This window comes from Empidonax traillii, unplaced genomic scaffold (genome assembly GCF_003031625.1).
Source record: "Empidonax traillii isolate 1590-97213 ecotype Southwest subspecies unplaced genomic scaffold, ASM303162v1 scaffold1211:size273671, whole genome shotgun sequence".
NCBI lineage: Eukaryota > Metazoa > Chordata > Aves > Passeriformes > Tyrannidae > Empidonax > Empidonax traillii.
In genome coordinates this window covers 95,183-115,551 of record NW_020956404.1, presented here as the reverse complement: position 1 = coordinate 115,551, position 20,369 = coordinate 95,183, and the positions used below count along the sequence as shown (strand labels likewise).

General features: G+C 39.1%; 1 protein-coding gene across 6 annotated transcripts in view; it reads right to left on the bottom strand.

The window, feature by feature from the left end:
• Positions 1 to 20,369, bottom strand: part of PPP2R5E (protein phosphatase 2 regulatory subunit B'epsilon) — an 81,795-nt gene that overhangs the window by 8,875 nt on the left and 52,551 nt on the right. For 5 of the 6 annotated variants that reach the window (XM_027905807.1, XM_027905806.1, XM_027905808.1 and 2 more), the window contains 10 exons: positions 13,556 to 13,657; positions 10,821 to 10,913; positions 6,313 to 6,443; positions 6,169 to 6,228; positions 5,416 to 5,524; positions 4,388 to 4,441; positions 4,238 to 4,288; positions 3,256 to 3,375; positions 2,055 to 2,182; positions 196 to 297 (listed from right to left, as the gene is read on the bottom strand). In XM_027905807.1, coding sequence (XP_027761608.1) covers positions 196 to 297; positions 2,055 to 2,182; positions 3,256 to 3,375; positions 4,238 to 4,288; positions 4,388 to 4,441; positions 5,416 to 5,524; positions 6,169 to 6,228; positions 6,313 to 6,443; positions 10,821 to 10,913; positions 13,556 to 13,657 — 950 coding nt within the window. The remainder of the gene's footprint in view (positions 1 to 195; positions 298 to 2,054; positions 2,183 to 3,255; positions 3,376 to 4,237; positions 4,289 to 4,387; positions 4,442 to 5,415; positions 5,525 to 6,168; positions 6,229 to 6,312; positions 6,444 to 10,820; positions 10,914 to 13,555; positions 13,658 to 20,369) is intronic. The other variant, XM_027905809.1, reaches the window with a different exon arrangement.

Sequence of the window (20,369 nt, the reverse complement as noted above, 5' to 3'; positions counted from 1 at the left end):
TTTAATAAAGGGTAAAGAACAACCTACACGTATAAACTTACACCTTGTAAGGAGAAAGCCAATGGGCAGGCAAGGGGAAAAAATGGGGCACTGTGTCTACCATGTGTGAGATTATGCAATTGCACCTGAGTGTAAGGGGAAAACTAAACAGCAGGCCTTATGCACAGCTGACAAAAAAAAGCTTTAAAAAGTTACCGCTGACGATCTGACTTGTAAGTGGCTGTCAGCTCGTCAAACATGGTGCTGTTCATTTCCATAAATGCCTTCAACACATTGTAGACTAAAGCCACAATAGCCCTGTGAAAAATTGAAAAAGAAGAAAGGAGTCCATTAGTTGCAGGTGAAATCAAACGTGAAATAAAAGTGTCTTCTCTTCCCGGCCTTTCTGTGACCAATTCTGTTCTTGCAAGTTGTGATAATATAAATTCTTCGATTTCAGTGAAACTACTTTTGATTAACATATTTAAAGGTGAGAATCAGCTTCCCTGTCTCTACTGACTACTGAAATTGAGAAAGCCAAAACTCCAGGGTAAAAGGTAACAACAGAAAGCTATTACATATAACTACAGACTCTTCCCTCATGCTGTGGAGCAGTTCTGAATGCAACTTCAGGGATTCAAATCATCAATGCTGGCAGAAGGAACAGAATTCAAACACAAAATGAGAGTGATTCATATTTCCTTATGACTTTTCTATGAAGCTGAATATTCACTGCCTCTATGCAAAATACAAGGCTGTATTTCAGGAGTGATTTCCTTGTACTCATACATTTCATATTCATTTCCCCTTTCACAGTTCCTGATCCACTGCTATGGCTGTCATGTTCAGACCCAGAGCTGCTTAAGAAACAGCTTTTCAGCCAGGAGGCAGTGAATCAACAGTACAAGTGCCAGGAACCTTTTGGAGCTAATCCATACAGCAGACAAACTATGTGCCATTTCCCACATACCCTGGCCTCTCTTTCACTTCTTTCAATAAACTTTTAATTTTGTTGCCTGTGGGCAAATTTTCTTATTAATACGTAAAAATTCTTTAAATGATCTTCTTCATTTTATATCTATCTTTATCTGGCTTGTGTGTCAAAGAAACAAAATTCCTAAGAGTATCAACAATCTGCAAAATGGGACACTGGAGTATTCTCACTACCAAAAGCATCCCAGTACACAGGTTTTAGGCAGGAGCAGGGGCATGTTGGAGACTGGTAATGCCATGGAAAGTGTCTTTTTGTGACCACTGCTAATTACAGAAGCTTTCCAGCAGCATTAGATTTGTCAGGTAAGCACACAAACTTGAGAGCTTGCCTAGGTACAGAACAAAAAGACTAATGTTTGAAAAGATTAAATATTTTACAGTAAGGTCTTAAAACAACTGAGACCTGAATGTAGCACAAGCTCATTAAAAATACTGGGTTTACTACATGGTAGCCATTCCAAGTATGGAATACATGGCATCTAACTGTAATAGCATTTTTCATTAAAACACTTTCTACTAGGTCATTCAGTTTAAAATAAAAATGCCTGATGATCAGGATATCAACATGAAGTAACTGCTCAGTTACTGTAATAGAGAACAGCTGTATTTAAATAGATTTAGAACAAACAACCCAACAAGAATATACTGATGTCTGTATGCTTCACAGATGTTAAAAAAAAAGGCCAGTACCAGAGGTCTCCCTGAGGTATCAGTCCATGATACAGCCACAAAGCTTTATTAATGCCAAGTGATATTCCTCTAGACAATTTACAATCTGGCTTAAGAGTCAACCAGTTTATTAAAAACTGTGTAGGAGAAAAGCTTGATAAGCAACACTTTTTCTTCAATAACAATGTAACATCTAATTTCTCTTTTTTCCAGCTTGTGAGAAGGTCTATTTTTATCCCATAAGGTAGTGATTTTTGTACACATACCAGTTAATTAAAAACACTCTGAGACAAGTTCAAGTACAGACTAATTTATATTGGCATTAGCAGAGCTGCACTTGGTCAGACCAGCTTTGGGTCTGGATCTCTCTCATTCTAGAACAGTAAAATAAAGTGTAAAGGCAAAAAACTTACGGATTCCAGTGTTCTTTAGAAATCCTATAAAGGCTGGAAAACATGATGGGAAGTATAACATTTGAGTTCTCCTCTATCAAACTCATGATGTACTCGTTATTCCAATAATACAGCGCTCTTTCAGCCACCTTGGAGTCAAAGGAACAAATTATTATTCAGATACCTACAATTTTGTAATTTTCTAAAGGAAAAACAAATCACAGAGAAACTTCACAAAGGCAAATTAACAGGAGTCATTAGTTTTGGAATTAAACAACTCCAATCAGTAGCATAACATGCATTAATGGAATTAAGTTTTTATCCTCTGATTCTGATCCCAAGGATCCGCTCCCCCTTTCCCCTGAGCGAGATGTTGCTGCTCAGTGAAGACCAGGTGCAGACACTGCATTAATGCTGCAGCTGTGCAGGGGGAGGGAGAGCAGAGAGACTTCCCATCTCCCCTTTCCCCCAAAGTCAGGGAGACTGCAGTTGGAAGGAAGACAGCAGGGCTGGGATACCAGAGGAAGGAGACAGAGAAAGGCCCCATGGCTGGGCCTGAACAAGGGAGGAGAAATCTTTCGTGTGGGGGGAGGTAACAATGACAGTGATCACCTTGGGGAGGAGCTGGGGAGTAGGAGGGAGGATGCTGATCTACATTATGCTACAAATAAATGTAGTCCAAGGAAATGCAGAGAAGTCACATCTGCCTTTGTGCCAGGATAGGTCACCAGGCTTAATATGGAGACACCACCGGCCATGAACTCTACCTCCTCTTCACATATGATTCCATCTAAATCCTATTCATTCCCCTTCTTCTCTTTATACCATGTGATGATATGTTTTCTGCCACCTCTAACCAGACATCTGGTTACAGAGGGAAGTAAGTCAGAAGACAACAAGACTGCACCAAAAATGGGGAGCAGACACATCCTACATGGTCTATATGGCAGGGACCTGTCACCCACAGTCAGTAGGGCTCAAAGTCTGCTTGGATGCATTTTTAGGCCTTATGTGGAGCTCAGAACAGCAAGTTCTGGGCTGTAACCCCATAGAGCTTCTAACATGGAGCTCAGAACCAAACTTCTACTGCAACACATCCTCTTCCACAGAAGACAAGTATTTAAAACCACACAACATAAAAAAAATAATTACATTTGCAGGGGTGTTACATTTGAAACTGAGACTATACATTCCTACACAGACAATAACCTCGACCACTGACCTGAAAATGAGGGCTAGAGACACACTTGGCAATTTGTTTAAACAACGGTTCCTGGATTTTGACAAATTGTGATGGTTCAATTACATCCAAGATTTCCTCCAGCTCTCCTAGGAACATGACCTAAAGACAAGGAAGAAAGCATTAAATATAAAACCTCTAAACCATCTTGATCAGCAAAATGCTGGTAACCCTCAAATCCTACTGCTTCAAGGAGAAATGGAAGCCTCACAAGCTCAGCAAGACCCTCTCAAATGATATGATCAGTTCTACCTTTAGCAGCTTCTGGATTCAGCCTCTTTAAAAAAGGACAAGTGTGTTAAGTGCTGTATTTTCAAACACATCACTTGTCCTTTACAACAAAATTAGCATGGACATACTGGTTCAATTCTCAAAACCTTGCCTCATACAAAGAATCTGACCAAAGCCTAAACTCTGCTAAGTGAGGAGAGTCTCTTAAATTTTACCTTGTTTTTAAGAAGCAATATTCAAAATAATAGTTTTGCTTTTTCACAAACTCATAAGGGAAACTCAGATTTGCATCAAGAATTTGAAACAAAAATGCAAAGGCCTGACTGCATCATTTATATGTATAGCAGATAAACACTAGACAGTAAAATATCTTTCATCCTCCCTGGAAAAATACTACCCTCACATACAAACAACTCCAAGTCTACGAGAGTTTTCCAATCTATCCTCAACTATGTTTATTTCCTCCTCTCCAAAAAAAAAAAATGCCAGCACCAGTTGTCTGCAGAAGTACCAGTGCTAATTTTGTGAATAGAAAATATGGTTATTAAACTTTTCAGAGTTGAAATTGCCCAAAAAGCCAGAACTCAAGTACAGAAGAAAATCATCTCCAAGTAATAATACCAAGATTCACCACTGCATGTGTTATCTACCAGGAAACATTTAAAGATTCCCTGCTTATTATATTTTAGAGGAAAAAAGTTCTTTTGTTTCATTATACTGGCGTACCACTTACCTCTTTCTGACTGCAGGTTTTTGGCCAGAATTTCATTAAACCTCTAATGACCTAAATTAGAAGGAAAAAAAAAAAAAAAATTTTTTATTATTCTCTCAACGGGGTAAACCATTTATGATGCCAAAAAAAAAGTATGAAAGAAATATTTACCGGTTCTGTGAGCGAAGGGTCTTTCTCCAGAAACTGTACTATGCAATATGCCAGCTGTGAAGAGGGAAGGATTTAAGAAAATTAACTCAGAACATTTCTACAGAGAAACCACAAGAATCCATTTTTTTTAATAAAAAGAGACACCCAAGGCATAGTGCTATTCAGCTTTCTCCAACTGCACCCAATTTCAAACTGAGATGCACAGTTTGCACCGTGCAAATGCTCTGAAAGCTCAGTTCAGGAGAAACAACGGGACACTCCACAGAAACAATCACAGTGACAAAGCAACATATGCAATTAAAATCAGAGCAACTTGCAATTCTAAACACAGTCCTACAACCAATGTTTTGAAACTTCTGTTACTCTCTGAAACTGTGTCTTTCTACACATTTTATACATCAACAAATCATGGGAACTCTTGAAGGATGAGCCGACACCTAAATCCTGGAATAACGCATTTAGGAAGCACAGCTTTATCAGCATAAGAAATACTGCACTGTCTGCAAATCAGAGAGAAGGGCGACAGGTAGCACTTACCAGAGGAAAAATAATGTTATGAAGGTATAAAAAGATATCTGAGAGCATAAATGCAGTATTAGGAAATCTGTGAGGGAGAATGCTGAAGATGAGGCAAAAATGGGGGTATTATTATTCAGAAAGTTGCCAGGGTGAAGAAGAGCCTTGACAGCACAAGACTAAGGAAACCCAAACATTCTCTTGGGAGAGAGAGTGGGAAAGTCAAACTTGTGAGAATGAGAAAACAGCAGAGAGGAAAACCTACAGAGAGAGCTTAACTACTAAGCAAAACCTCCACACTATTACAGATGTATGTTAACAATTTCAAGTAACTAATCAGAACAGAAGCAAGGCATCTATCAGACAAAGCACATCAAGTGAATTTTAAAAAGAAATCTATTGTGTTTTTTCCACATTTCAGAACTTTCCCCCCCACCTCGTATGTGCTAAATTTCCAAAGCAACCCTAAAAAAAAAATATAACTCAGCAGAAAATATTTTAACAATTTCTACCTGTGCATGGAAGAGTGATAAACTCCTGACAGTGTGTAAAGGGATCAGCACCTTCACCAGAAACTGTTTATGCTCTGCCTTCAGAGGTAAAGCAAAACCATTGATAATACTAGAAATCAGAAAAGAAATATTTGTGTCATTATCACAGTAAACAATATAGAGGCCCAAACAAGCACTTTCTAAATAAATGAAAATATATTTAGCAGTCAGCACCTGTTTACAACTAGCAGGCTCATGCCATTTGTAAACAGGTGCTGACTTTGGTCCTGCTTTATATTAGCAGGGCACTACATCTCTAGGTAGCAATTCAGCTCCAACTTAGGAATAATCATATAAACAGCTGCACAAACCTGTTGCCAAACAGATAAGACCTTGTCTATGTGATCTGTAAATTCCTGTAAGCAAGGTGGTCCTGAGTAATTAACCTACCATAATTAGATTAACTCAAAACATTCACACTGCTAGTGTGCTTAAAAAAAAAAATAATTCTACATCATGTAAGGGTGAAGTGCACAAAATTTAATGCACACACACATGTAAGAAATCAATCCAACACTCTGGCTGTAACTTGCATCTAGTTATATATTCTTGGCAAAGACGTGACAGAGATTTGCACATGGGCTTAAAGATGAGCATGTGCACACATCTGTTTTCAGAATCAGGGCTTATCATAATACTTTTTCCGAATCTGACACTATTCTGACGTGTCCCGAAGGGAAGTCTGAGACAGATAATAAATAAAGACTCGTTTACCTTCCTAAAATTTCCAACAGTTCAGCTACGCCATTGAAGTGTTCGGTTTCATAAACAAATCTAAAAAAAGAAAAGTTAAATATAAGCGATATATCAGTTTCCTAAAGTGTTCACAAGAGAAAAGTACCTTCTTCCACAACTTACCGTAGAAAAATATTATTAATCTGTTTTCGGATAAATGCTCTAAGACCCAGAAACTTGCCATAAATTCTGTGCAAGACTGTTTTTAGGTAGTCTCGTTCTCGAGGGTCTTCACTGTCAAACAGCTCCAACAGCTGCGTTCAAAGGAAAAAGAGAACTCAAACAGGGGACATTTGACAAGTGGGACACACAGACTTCTATATAGAAGTAAATTCATGAAAGCACAGGCATGTAAAATGTGACATCCGTGGTACCCAAGGTGTAGATACACAGTATTAAAGGAATCTGTAGGAACCCCAGTACATCATCACAAAACTCAGGCCAATCAATTTTTGATTAACTGGCTCCAAAATGCTGCCTTCCTTCCTCCTCCCCAGAATGAATACATAGGTTCTTAGATGCTGCAATATCTGTAAATGAAGATAATCTGCCTTTTTGAACATCCACCATTCTCTCAGTCTGCAGAACTAAAAGATGCTCCATTGCTCTAATATTCTTGTTCTCACAACACTGTGTCAAGGTCACATTTTTCTAATTGCTTGTAATTTATATGATGAGCTCTTAAGCCTTCCTAGTGATTGCATGGCCTTCATGAACGCTGTGGAAAGACTCAACAGGAAAGTCTATGCCAGCCTTGGATCTGCTGTTACAGGATCTCCACCAATTGACAAAAATCAAAGCACTGGGAGATTTAATTAATTAACATTAATATCAATGTCAATTAAAAAAAAAAAAAAAAACAACAAAAAACCAACAAACAACCAGTAAAACAAACAAAAACAAAACAACAGAACAACCCAACAACAGAAGACCCACAGTTAGTAAGCAGCTCTTAAATAACATTTTAAAACAGCAAAATGGTTATGTGAGACTCAGTAAAAAGAAAACACATTTCAGTGTCTTGTCTTGTACATAATATATCCCAAAACACTGACATCTGAAGTTGCCTCTAAGAAGTAAGGCATGAAATGAGCAGCAGGAATAGCACCTGCAGATCTTTGTTTTATTCCCCTTGACTCTTCTACCACAAAAGTATGAGCTTCCCCTTAGCCACTTTCTTCATTTTTGTGACCCCACAACACTGGTTATTCTGGTAGATATTTGGGAAAAATGAGAAGGTAAACTTTACTTAAAAACAAAAAAAAATTAACCACCAAATGCATATAAACCAGGGAATTTTAGACAGTAATCATAAGCAACCAGTATCTCTCTTGCATGAAAAGGAAAGTAACTGTCAACCATCACCTGTCTTGGAAAAGAAACTAAGACAATTTCCAAAGAGGCCTTACAAATGTGTAAGATGCTGTCAGAAAATTAGATTCACAAACAGATAAATTATAAGTACCTATTACAAGTCGATCTGTCAGTGTGTGTATGCTACATACATCTCTGTTAAATTGCTACACAACTTTGAGGAGGTGAGAAAGAAAAAAGGATGAAAAAAATATGATTAGAAGTTATCAAGCTGTCTGGGATTTTGACTTTTAACATGCAGGTCTAGGACTGATGCACACACTCTTCTTCATTGTTTTGGATGTTTCTGCAGCTTGTAATGAGATCTCACTGTATTCTCCTTGCAGTAAGAATCTGTGGTGGGGATTTCATGAGGTACCTATGAGGTTTGTCAGCTGCCCTCCAGAGGTTATGAACACATCGCTTTGTTCAATTAGTTCTACAGTTAAATAAATAAATAGCCACCTCATCCTTCCCCAAATAGCACATTTCATCCTAAGACAGCAAACAGCTGGAAACGCTTTTGTTTTTCGTTTTCTTACTGGATTGCAAAGTATTTATATTTCCAGTTCTCTTATACAGATCCTCTCTGGAAACACTGCTAAACTAAGCCTCTCATTTAAAAAAAAAAAAAAAAAAAAATAAATAAGACTATTATTTTGCTCTGTCCAATTTGTATCAGTTTTCAACAATAAAGTTTTATTTTTATAGACAAGCTGCAAGACTTCCATAATTTATGTGACTATTCTAAACACACAAAGAAAAGGGAAATAAATTTTCCAAAATAGCAACCTACATAACACAGAGACTTGTGGATATATTTTAATAGTATGTCTCTTAGCAACCACTGCCAACCATTTCAGACTGTATATAAGCAGGCTTTAGAACCGAACAGTTACACTGGTACACACAGCATTTTATTAAAACATACAGCTGAAAGCCAGAAACACAGCTATAGTCAAAAAAACCAAAGGCAAAAAGCAAGCAAACAGGAAAAAGCTTGGAAAGAAGTGCATTAAAATGTATCATTTTTTCATATGGTCATTCTTACTGCCAAGAAAAACCTCAATAAAGTTCATAAAATTAAAAAAATTTAAATAAATTTTGAGAGAAAGCTGACTTCCAAGGCTGTCACACTTGTGTTATCAGTGTCATGAAACACCAAACGTGCTTAATGAACCTTTTGTCTCAAATCAGTTTCCCACGTCAGTGATCTGTAATCACAGATTCTCAGGAGTTACTCCAGACATACAACAGAAAGTGGAAGGACAGCCCAGTTCCTACAGGCTAAACACAAACATTTACACACGTGGAAATACATCTACTTGCTTATGATATATATGGCTCAATAGAACCTTTTACAGAAACATGTGGATTTTAAATTGACACACTGTACACAGCAATTTATAAATGTGCATCAGCAAACAACGTGACAAGAACATGAATCCTCAGAATTCTTCTGACCTATTAATTGTCAACTCCTATGTTTTCTGGTATGGAGTTTTAAAAATCTCATATTCCTCTTTTTCAGTAGATACCACTCTTTAATTTAGCAGACTTAATAAAGACTAGCAGGATTAAGAAAAATAAATGAATAAAAAATCCTTGTTTTAGACCCCTTCTCCTGGGCCAAACTGTGAATGTCTTGAAAGGGCATGAGTAGGATGTTGCCAGTCATGACCAAGCTCAGCAGCACATAACATCTAAGGAGCATCTAAGAGTTATTTTCACTAGATTTTGAAGCAGAGCACATGTGTGCATTCTAATGCAATCCTGCTATATCTAAAGAAATTAACATCAGCCTGGAAAAAGCTGTAAAGAGAGACTGTCAGGCCTTTTCTTAGATCTCTACCAGGTGCTGGATGATCAGATTGTTGCACCTCCTTGTTCAAATCAGTATCGAGGTGAACAAAAAAGCAAACCACCAGAGGTTTAATCCACATGAAATATGCTCTTGTTTTTGGAAGATGGATGCTCTTGTTTTTGGAAGATGGGTTAAAAAGGTCTTGTGACACTAAGAAGGAAATTGAAGTCCCTTTTTTGAATCTTTGAGCGTGAGGACAAAGTGCTCTCTTAACCACAGTTTTCAGGCATTCTTGATACATACAACATATGAGAACAGTAAAAGCACAACTTGTATTTCCTGAGCACTACAGGGAAAAAATAAAAAGCTCCATGGTAAGGGGTGGGAGAAAGGTCTTCAGAAATGCTGAGTATCTCCTGCCACTTCTAATTTGTTTTTTATTCAAGTGTCAGCCTGCAAGCCCTGTTCTAACTAAGTAAGAATCCTTCTGAATTTCCCTGGTTTCAAAAACAAGCTATAGGCAGCATCAAACACAAAGCTCTTTCTGACTTTGTGGTTATACAAAAAATTTACAGTGGGAACAGAAAACCCAAGACAGGCCTATCCCCAAAAGCTGAAGACAAAAGTTGTATCTGTGGAGTGTTCTGGCTTATCCCAGAAAACAATTTCCTTCAACCACCTCTGTTCTGGTGTTTGTCAAGGCCTGGACAAAAATTTCTCAGTAGAGGGGACTGGCTACTGTAGTTCCAGTGAAGTAACAAGGCAGATGAGAAATCAAGGAAGATTGAACATGTGTAAAATACCTGGATAGCAGCTAAAAGTCATCTCTTCCCTTTAGCCACAGCAATGGAAAGCAAACTACAAAAATAAAGCTGCCTCTTCCTGGCCCATGTTGTTTATTACTGATGCTGCTTCTCCTTCCATGCTTTTAATAGATCTCAAGCTTTACACAGCCTTTTGATTTACTTCCTCCCCAAACACTACAGCATCACTGTTCCAGTACCATGCTGGAAGCAGCTTTGCTAGTGAACTTCTGCCCCTTCCTGCAGAGAGAGAAGGGAGAAATATTCTCCCCTTCCAACAGAAATATTTTAACAGTATTAAGACACAATAAAACTGGCATTTAAGTAGACCCTCTAGATAGCAGCCCTTTGAGACTTGATGGTAAACCTTTCATTTCTCAGCAGTTACTGTTTCAGCTCCCTCTCATAACCAGTAAGCCCAATATTTTGATTGAGGTATCAAAACTGGATCCAAACCATCTATTTTATGCATCCATAGCAACAGAGACTGACAAATAAACACATCCTCGTGTTTCCACTGCCTCCATAGATTGAAAGCTTCCATTGTATATGCTGGTATAGCCTTTTTCTTTTGCAAGTAAACTTATATTTTCAAATTCTAAACAAAACCTTTTTAAAGGAATTTTCTTTCATGAGCAACGTGAAGCCTCAAAGAAAACACATCAGCTTACCTGCAATACAAATTTCTGATCTATGTACTTTTTGGCAATGCTGGGCTGAAATTCTTGGCTTTCCAAAAATCGTATGAAAAACTCATATACAAGCTGCAAAACAAAAAAAAATATGGTTAATTTATGACTTGATCACTCTTCATATTGTAGTGTTTCCCTAAGTTATTTTGTTAGAAAATTAAGCATTTATTTTTCCACATAGCAAAGGGTTAAAAAAATGAAAATTATTTTCCTCCTTTATCAAACTGCTACCTCTTAGTTAGAATTAATTACACGAGCTTTTTAAGCTGCTTTTGCTTATTTAACTCCAGTCAAAGACATTTCATGACCAAGAACAGGCACTGCCATCTTGTAATGCTTGTTATCATCTTGTAAAGCTTCCTTAAGTAATTGGAAAGCACATTTAAACTGCCCTCTGAACTGCTGAAGTCGCATCAAATACAGACATTACAATTCTGAAAGGGTTGGTGAAACAGTTGGAAATATTTAAATTAAATTAGAAACTGCCTAGAGTAGTGTTCTACTACAACTTGAAACACAGAAGAAGAACACAAACCAGAATTTATTCAAAAATTCCCAACTTACAGTAAAGATTAGCCTCGGGGCTGGAGAAAATCTGCTTATTTTCATGCAATTCCATCCCTACCTAAACTATTCAGTGGGACAGCAACAGACTTTTCATTTAGTGGAGAAAAAGAAGAGTATAAAAAACAGGCAACAAGGAAGTGAAGTGAAACAGAGACTGCTGTGGCCTCATAAGACAGCAACTCTGATCTGTCACTGATAATGAGCTACCAGCCAGCAAATCTCTTTGCTGAACCTTTTCATAGAGAGCAGCCATTGAAAACTTGCTCGTTTCTGCCTTCAGTGAGACTGAATATCGATGCTGGAAGGAGAAAGGAAGCTTAAAAATTATATTTTTAAATAGTTTTAAACTTTTCCATGACAACAATATGCTGCAAAACTGCTGCTGCTGCTGCTTCATGTCAGTGTTCTCTGACTTCTCCAAGGAAGCAAAAGGAAATCAAAAAGGGGGAGAGAGGTTTAGAAATAAGATGTGGAAAAAGTGACAGCTTACATAACTAACATTGAATCATCAGGAAATCAATTCCATCGACTCCTCACAAATACTTTGGTGAATTTCTTCCTGACAATGGCGAGTCATCAGCTGGATAAGAAATGCCATCATTTCCATGTAAGTAATGACTTTTAAAACTACAGCACTCGTGTCACTTAACACAAGGTAACAGACACTTATGCCTGTGCTGTTTCCAGGCAGGCAGAGCTCTTCAGAGCTGCCTTGAAGCTTTTAAGATTCATATTTTCTGTGAAATTTAAATATAAATGAGGGATGAACCTATATTTCCACAGGCTCTAAATGAGAGAGCACAAAAGAGCGAAACAAAGAGGTCACAGGCAGGGATTGTGCACACAACTGTAAAATACAATCCCTGTGTTTCAGGCTGAGATCAACTGTGCTCCTTTGCTCACAGAAACTCCCCAACTCCACAAGCTGATATTACTCAGGCGAATTTCTTCTCAATTTACTCATAGTGTAAGTCGTTGTCCTGACTAACACATGTAGGATCTGCATCTATGTTTCCAATAAAGGAAATTAGTGCCTTAGTATCAAGGATGCTTTCTCCAAAATTAGTTGATGTTCCTGGTTCAAAATCATGGAGTCATGGAATGGTTTGGGTTGGAAGGGACCTTAAAGATCATCTCACTTCAACTGCCTTCTGTGGCTAGAGATACCTTCCACTAGACCAGGTTGTTCCAAACCCTATCCAACCTGGCCCTGAACATCTCCAAGGATGGGGCATCTACAGCTTCTCTGGGTAACCTGTGCCAGTGCATTCTCAGTGAGGAATTTCCTCCTAAAATGTAATCTAAATCTCTCCTCTTTAAGTACAAAAAACATTCTCCCTTGCACTATCTGCCTGTGTAAAAAATCACCATCCCTCTTTTTTATAAGCTCCCTTTCAGGTACAGGAAGGCCACAGTGAGGTTTCCCCAGAGCCTTCTCTTCTCCAGATTGAACAGCTCCCTCAGCCTCTGTTTGCAGGAGAGGTGCTCCTGCCCTCTGATCATCTTTGTACCCTCCTCTGGACCCCCTCTAACAGGTCCACAACTTTCTTGTGTTAAGGACCCCAGAACTGGACACACTAGTCCAGGTGGGGGTCTCAAAATACCTTGTTTTGACAACTGAAATACAGAGGAAGGGATGATACTCAGCAGTGAGCACCCTGCTACAAATACCTCAAAACAAACCTTGACTCAAGGAGAGGAAGGAGGACTTAGGGATGTAGCTTATCATTCATTTTTCTGAGCAGCTGCCAACACACGAGCACTTCTGTATGAATATAAACTACCCTCAGTAAAGCAAAACTGCCAGCAGTATCATCCCCATGATGCTCTTGTGAAGTTGCTGAAAAGCCCTTGCACGTCAGAGCAGTTTGGAAAACAAAACAATTTTTAAATCAGCGAAGGAAAAAAGGAATATGAGGGACACCATCAATATAATTTTTAAAGAAAGTTTTAACATTCTGCGAATATCAGAAAGTTCTCTCCCGTCTCTGTAGGTACTGTATTATAGCCATGAACAGGATTAATAAATGTTAGTGTCTCACAGACTAACAGGGTCTAATTCACAAGTAAAAAGAAAAAAAGCTGAGAAAACGATGAGATATATTAAGCAATGACAAGCATTTCTTCTGAGGTAAATAAATAAAAACCTGTAAATGCGGCCACGATGCCTCCAAGGTGGGCTCATCTTCTTCTGGATCAAATTCATTGCTGTCACTAGGTGGGAGAGTTCTGAAGATATTGCAAGATACCTGAAAAGTGAAAGAAAGAAGGATGAGTTCTGTTCTTCAAACAGGTGTTAGATTTGAGGGCTGTGTATGTCTGTACTCACTCTAACAAAGTTCAGAACAGGGCTGAGGAATCTGTCACTCCAGAAACCTGACACCAGTCTCGGCTTTTCCTCTTTCCACTGACATCCCAGGGCTACCTCATCTACCAACACACTCCAGGAGCCCACCAAAATGTGATTCCCAATCCTGCCGAGCACCAGTGGGCTGTTTAGGAGTTGTGGGAAATACCACCAACATGCATTTACAAGTGTTTTCATACAACACTTGGTTACTTTTCTTTGCAGAGAGAAAACATGAGTGATTAAGGTCTCATCTGTCAGCACTTATTAAGAGCTGCCAGTGCTACTCACACATTAAATGCCTGGACATCTCATGCCAAGCCCAGTACTTGGTACTAAATGAAAGCAAATAATAGTATTTGCTCGACACTTAGCCCACATTTTATTTCATGGTTGGTTCACTTTGCTTAATCTTATTTAGAGGTACTTCGGTGAGACTGCTTGGCTTTGTGAGGTTCACGCTATCAGCAGAGACTGAAGCAGAGTGCTTTCCTGGGTTAATTAGAGTGCTGAATGGAGCGTACAGCTTATTATGCAGCAAATCTGATAAACTGCAAACACGCTGTAGGGCCCTTCCTGCACTTGGAAGGTGATGATGTGCCTGCCTCCCACTCTGCTCCTGCGCATTTGACCCGTCTCTAAGCTGGTTAATCAAACAGCTGGGAAAAGCAGCCTGTTATCTCCTAATCTACACATGACCCCTTCACAATAGTTCAGACAAACTAAGCTATTTAGGAAACAAAACTAGTATGTTCTTGAATGTCATTATTTATTTTTCCAGCCTTTTGCTCCTGCAGATGCTTTCAAAGTTAGTCTGTAAGGCATATTTTCAATACATTGGCAACTCGGTAAGAAAAGGCACTTTAAAGCCCAGAGTTTAAATACACTCCAAATACTGATAAAACCAGACTGAAATAGAGTGAAATATTAGAATTTGCAAGACAAACAGAGCAGATTGAGGTGCTGCATAAACAGAAAGATGAAAGAGAAAAGTGCAGGAAAGCACATAAGGATGTTCACTGAACACAAAGGAAATACAAAAGAAGAGTAGGGAAGGCAAACCAGTGAGCACAGAAAATAAAAGAGGCCACGCTGGTTTGTGCTGGGACTTTTCCCTTCTGCCACAAGAGGGTGTGTGCCGCTGCACTTACAGTACCACCGGCTTTCACAGAAGCCCCCACTCGGTATGTAAATCTCGTGTTTTCAAGCCGCGTGGCTTTCAGCATGACGAGATACAGCACTTGCTACAGCCCGTGCTGATGGACACTGAACTCCACTTGCCTTGTACCCACATCTGCCAAGTGACAGCCAGCATTCACTAGGAGAAGCTTCTTCTCCCTTCTCCATCCTCTTCCCCGACTCATTCACTTCTCTCAAGAGCCCCTCCATGGAAAGGCATTTCTAGTCTCATGAGAGGTCAAATAACTATTCCAGGAATACACATGCTACAGTTTGTCTTTCTCCAAGGATTCCTGAGCAGTCAGAATTAGCAGGACAGCAGAGCACAGGGTAAAAGAGGCCAGACAGCCTGAGGGATTCCCAAATAAAATGAGGGAAATGTAATGTACCTTGGATCCAAGCACATGGGATTCTACAGTACTTACTCAAGCATTTTTGATTAATGCTTCACAGTCAAAAAAATCCCAGCTATCTCAGGATTTGGACAAAAGTATGAAACTAAGAAAACCAAAGGCAGCTTTTTCTTTTCTGCTTTATACTTCATTTGAAACAAGAAATTTTTCTGCAAATTTAACCATACATGTAGTATTGAAACTTGTGCCAACAGATCACAGAAAACCTAAGTATTGATCAGCTGTTTTGTTTAGAAACTGAAACAAATACTGAATTATGGCACAAGCAAAACCTGCAGGGAAAAGTACACTCTTTCAGAATGAAAAGCTAAACAAATTCTTATAAGACTTAATTTAAGTCAAACCAAGCCTCAAGCAGTTAGTGCCAGGGCCTTACCAGCATGCCAAAAGTATGAAGGGTTCAGGAACAATTAGTTAAGGGCCAGCACTGACACCTGGATATTCAGCTTGGAACAAAACCAGTATGATTTCCAGGGAGTGCCTATTAAAAAACTCCAGACTCAAGGCAACTCAAAAGCAGGTTTTTTGCATAAGAAAATTAACATGCAGGAGTTAATGCAATGAAAGCTAGAATATGGTCTCAGTATATACACTTTGCTCTCATTAATTTTCTTCTTTTTTTTGCCTTAGAAGTAAGGATGAGCTACATGGAGCCAAAATGCAGATATTCTCCCGAGGAGAACAGAAAGAACAGGTTATCTTTAAGTGATTTCCCCAGGTTATCATAACTTTAAAAGATAATGTGTGCCATTACAGTTGCATTAATCACCACAACACAGCACGACAGCTCATTTACATGCAGTGTCAATTTACAGCATGCTTATCTAAATCACTAGCCTCTGGGTGGTTAATGTTTATAAGCCTCGAAGGGAGAACCAAAGGCACCAAGTTCTCCCATGCATGAACTGCCCAGCTGTACATTGGAGACTTTGACAGCCACCACACCAAGATGGGAATAGGCTACATCGAATCTGGAAAGAATTTTTCTCAGATAGGCATAAGGTACCTATTTAGTATTTATCCCTGGGCCCGAGCAGCATGCCAAAATTCCTTCAGCTGCATAGCTGAATTATTTCTCTTCTGACCTCTCTTGGATCATCAAGCCAAAGGACATCCCTGCCAGCCTGCATATCCAGTCCCTGATGATTCTTCTCCCATAGCCAACACAGATGACTATGGATCAATACTGACTTCCATCTGCCACTGGATTAGGAACACCTCCAAGCCCAGATGATATTTCTGTAAGGCAAATTGGAACTCTAACTATTCTAGAAAGTTGTGTCATGACAGATCTCCCCTCTCTGTCCTCAAACATCCACACACTGTGCTCCATGACTGTTCCTTTCAGCAGCACACACCAAACTGGGTGTAGGAAAGTACATCCCAGATCCTCCATCGTGCAGAATTTGAACATCCAAGGTCCAGAAACCAATTTAACAAAACAGTTAAATCGACCCATTGGCACTGAATCTAAAATTTCCAAGATCAGATTGGAAATGCTGAAATGGCAAATTTTTAGATTGGAGATGCCCAGAAACCTCTAAGCTCTGTGTCAGTCGGGCACAACTCACAGAATCATAGAATGGTTTGGGGTGGAAGGGACCTTAAAGGTCACCTCATTCCAACCCCCTGTCATGAGCAGGGACACCTTCCACTAGACCCACAGAGACTGAGCTTCAAATTCTGAGCAGATGTGATGACTGGTACCTGGCAATACAGACCTACAAAACGATGGATATCCAGCTAAAAGTATCAAGCTTCAAGAAAGCTTTGATTTTATCACCGCATTTATATTTGAAATACCTTTAAGAAAAGAATGAACTAAGAGGCTCAAGTCTGAAGTCAAAAAGCCTGAGAAGTTCCCTCTTTGTCCTTCATTGGAGTGCTACAAAAATGATAATACTGTAACAGAAACACTTCACAAATTCAATTGCAGCTGAGCACTCCTACTCTGTGCTGTTTGAAACAAAGATTTTTATCAGTAATATTTTCCTGAATGAAGCCTGAAATGAAAACAAACACAAACACTGGGAAGTTTAATATATTCCCTATATAAAACCAGGGTAAGTGAATACCCATGTAGCTCACAGGGAACAACTGTTCTTCAATTAAAAATATGTGGAAGCATCCAAATAAACCCCATGTACATACAAAATTGAAACCCAGTATCTCTGCACACAGTGTTGAAACTGCTGTGCATAATAACAACACACATTAACAGTAAAATGTAATTAAGTTGTAACAGGAAGCCAGGCTAACCCAGAGACAACACTGGCCCCTGCAAAAGACACTGAACTTGTCCTTCTGAAACATATCTGCATATGTGGGGTTTTTCAGTATTGTTTATGGATTTACATGCTCTACAGCCTGAAGCGACTACTGCAGTCCACTCAGTTATAATCCCTCTATAAAACTCGCTGAATTGTTCCCAGAAGTTTGACTAAAGTACATCTTACAAACTGTGGTATCTAATTTTATCTTAAAAGACTGTAAATGATTCCACCAGCTCTCTTCTCCTAAAGTTTTACTACTATTTAACTACAGCGCTGCTTCTTATTTCAAGGTTGAATGTGCCTGATTTCCCACTGATTCTTGTTAAACCATCAGATCTCTCTTACATCTGTGTGTATATATATATATATATATTTGCATATGTAGTATGCATCTATCTATATATAGATATTTCTATATAAGCATGACACTTCTCAACCTCTGTGCTGTTAAATGGAAAAACAGAGCTGCTGATCCTGGGCAGTTGCTGGTTTCTCTGTTTTTAATGCTGTGATTATTTTTGCTTCCTTCCTTTGACCTCCCACCTGTGCACATGTGCATTGGGTTAAATATAAAAAGCCAGACCATCTCCCTCTTCTTCCCTGCATGTTGTTGCACTATTTTATCGACATTCACTTCTCTGAACAGTGCACTGTACCAGAAATTCATAATAAGATGCTCATGATAGCAATCCACAATGCTCAGGTCCTTTTCTGCACCACTGCTTGCCTGAATACAATCTTTCAGGGCTTACTATTATGTGCTTTCTTTTTGCCCAGCAGCATCACTTTTGACTTGGCTGCATCAAAATGAACTACACTGGACTGTGAGCACAGTCAACAATCCAGATCACAGGCTGGGGGGAAAACAATCCTTCTCCTTTTTTCTTGACCTTTAAGTCTTCTAAAATTCAATGAGTAATGTGCAACAACTTAGCTCTAGATCGGGGCTCCTAAATTGTTAGCTTACCATCACCCACTTTGGCGGTGGTAGCAGCTTCCATCCACATAGATGAGCAAGCAGTAAAGCTGAGATTCTTGGGCAAGAGCCGGTGCTCAGGTGCAGTGTCCACACCACGTCTGTTTGGAGGGAGGAGTTTCTTTCTAGTAATCTCTTTCTCTGAAAAATGCATTAGCTACACTCCAGCAAAGAGGTTTTGTCTAAAATGAACCTAATTTACAAACCCTGAGACTTCTCACAGAATCACAGAACAGTCTGGGTTGGAAGGGACCTTAAAGATCATCTTGCTCCAGGTTGCTCAGATCCCCATCCAGCCTGGCCTTGAACACCTACAGGGATGGGGCAGCCACAGCTTCCCTGGGCAAGCTGTGCCAGGGCCTCACCACCCCCACAGTCAAGAATTCCACCCTAATACCTAATCTAACTCTGTCCTCTTCCAGTTTAAAGCCATTACCCCCTGTTCTAATCTTGTCCTGTATCACATGAATCAAAGTGGATTAAGACACTTATGATCTGAATTAGAAGGGTAAGCCCAGATCCATCCCCAGGCAGCACCTCTGGTACAGCTTCCTGCTGCTGGAAACTGGAGCTCTGAAATTCCACTCTGGGTCACCCAGACCTGACCATGGGAGGGTACTCTACTAGTAACCCCCTCATCTATCTGCATGTACCTAAGATTTGAGATGATCCCATAGAAGAGTTATTTATTTAATGTGTGCCCACCTAATTCTATATAACAGAAACCAGCATATCATAGCAGTAGCTCAAGTATCCTGGGCAAATTAAAGCACAGGACCAGCAGAAAGAGCCCCTCACCTCCAGAGTAGGCACCACATGAAGTGAAAACCAGTACATGAATTTGAACTCTAGACAGCATTACAAAGCTCACACTGTCTTGGACTCCCAAGTAAAGAACAAAACAAACAATTCAAAACCCAGCAAAACAATCCCCCAGAAGATTTCAGGTTGTGCTTGTCTAGAGACACAGTGCTTGAAAGGTACTTAAGAGGATGATATGGCCAAAATAGGGTCTGGGGATATAAAGGAATAATAATAATAATAATAATAATAATAATAATAATAATAATAATAATAATAATAATAATAATAATAATAATAATAATAGAAGATAGTTGCAGTCTATATAAGTAGTTCTTGGAGCAAGAAACTCTTTGCCCAGTTTATTTCTTTGCCTTAGATCTAGTCTCTGTACTATTATGCAGACAGAGTTTGATGGATGCAAGGCCTAAGTAACCAACTGCAGGAATAATGGGTACAGGTAAATGTAATTCCACGCTGTCAGGAAAAATTATTAGGGACAACTGCTTCAAGAGGAGTTGCCTCCAACTGATTTTTTGAGAGGAGAACAGAACATCACAGTCACTTCTTTTAATAAGCATTGTGGGGTTTGTACGAACCAGGTTTATGAAGAATGTGAATAACAAAAACATCTAACAAAGGTATTTGGAAATAATACATAAAAGAAATCAAAGATAGATTCTTTTCTTGCTTCTACAGAATTGATAGCCCTCACACTAAAGAAACAAGAACAGAATTGAAAATACTATGTGATTTTTACCTATTTTTTTGTACCAATAGCATGCTTGCTCCATCACTGCTGCACGTACATGACAACAGTGTTAAATCAAAATGCATTTGGAGGGTGTCAAAAGGCACTGAATTTTCCTTTCAGCATTTCAGATGGCTTCGAAACAATCTGTTCCACTTCTACTGATTCAAGTTGCGTTTAAGATTAATTCCTAAAATTTTACAAAATTCCTCAACTGACAT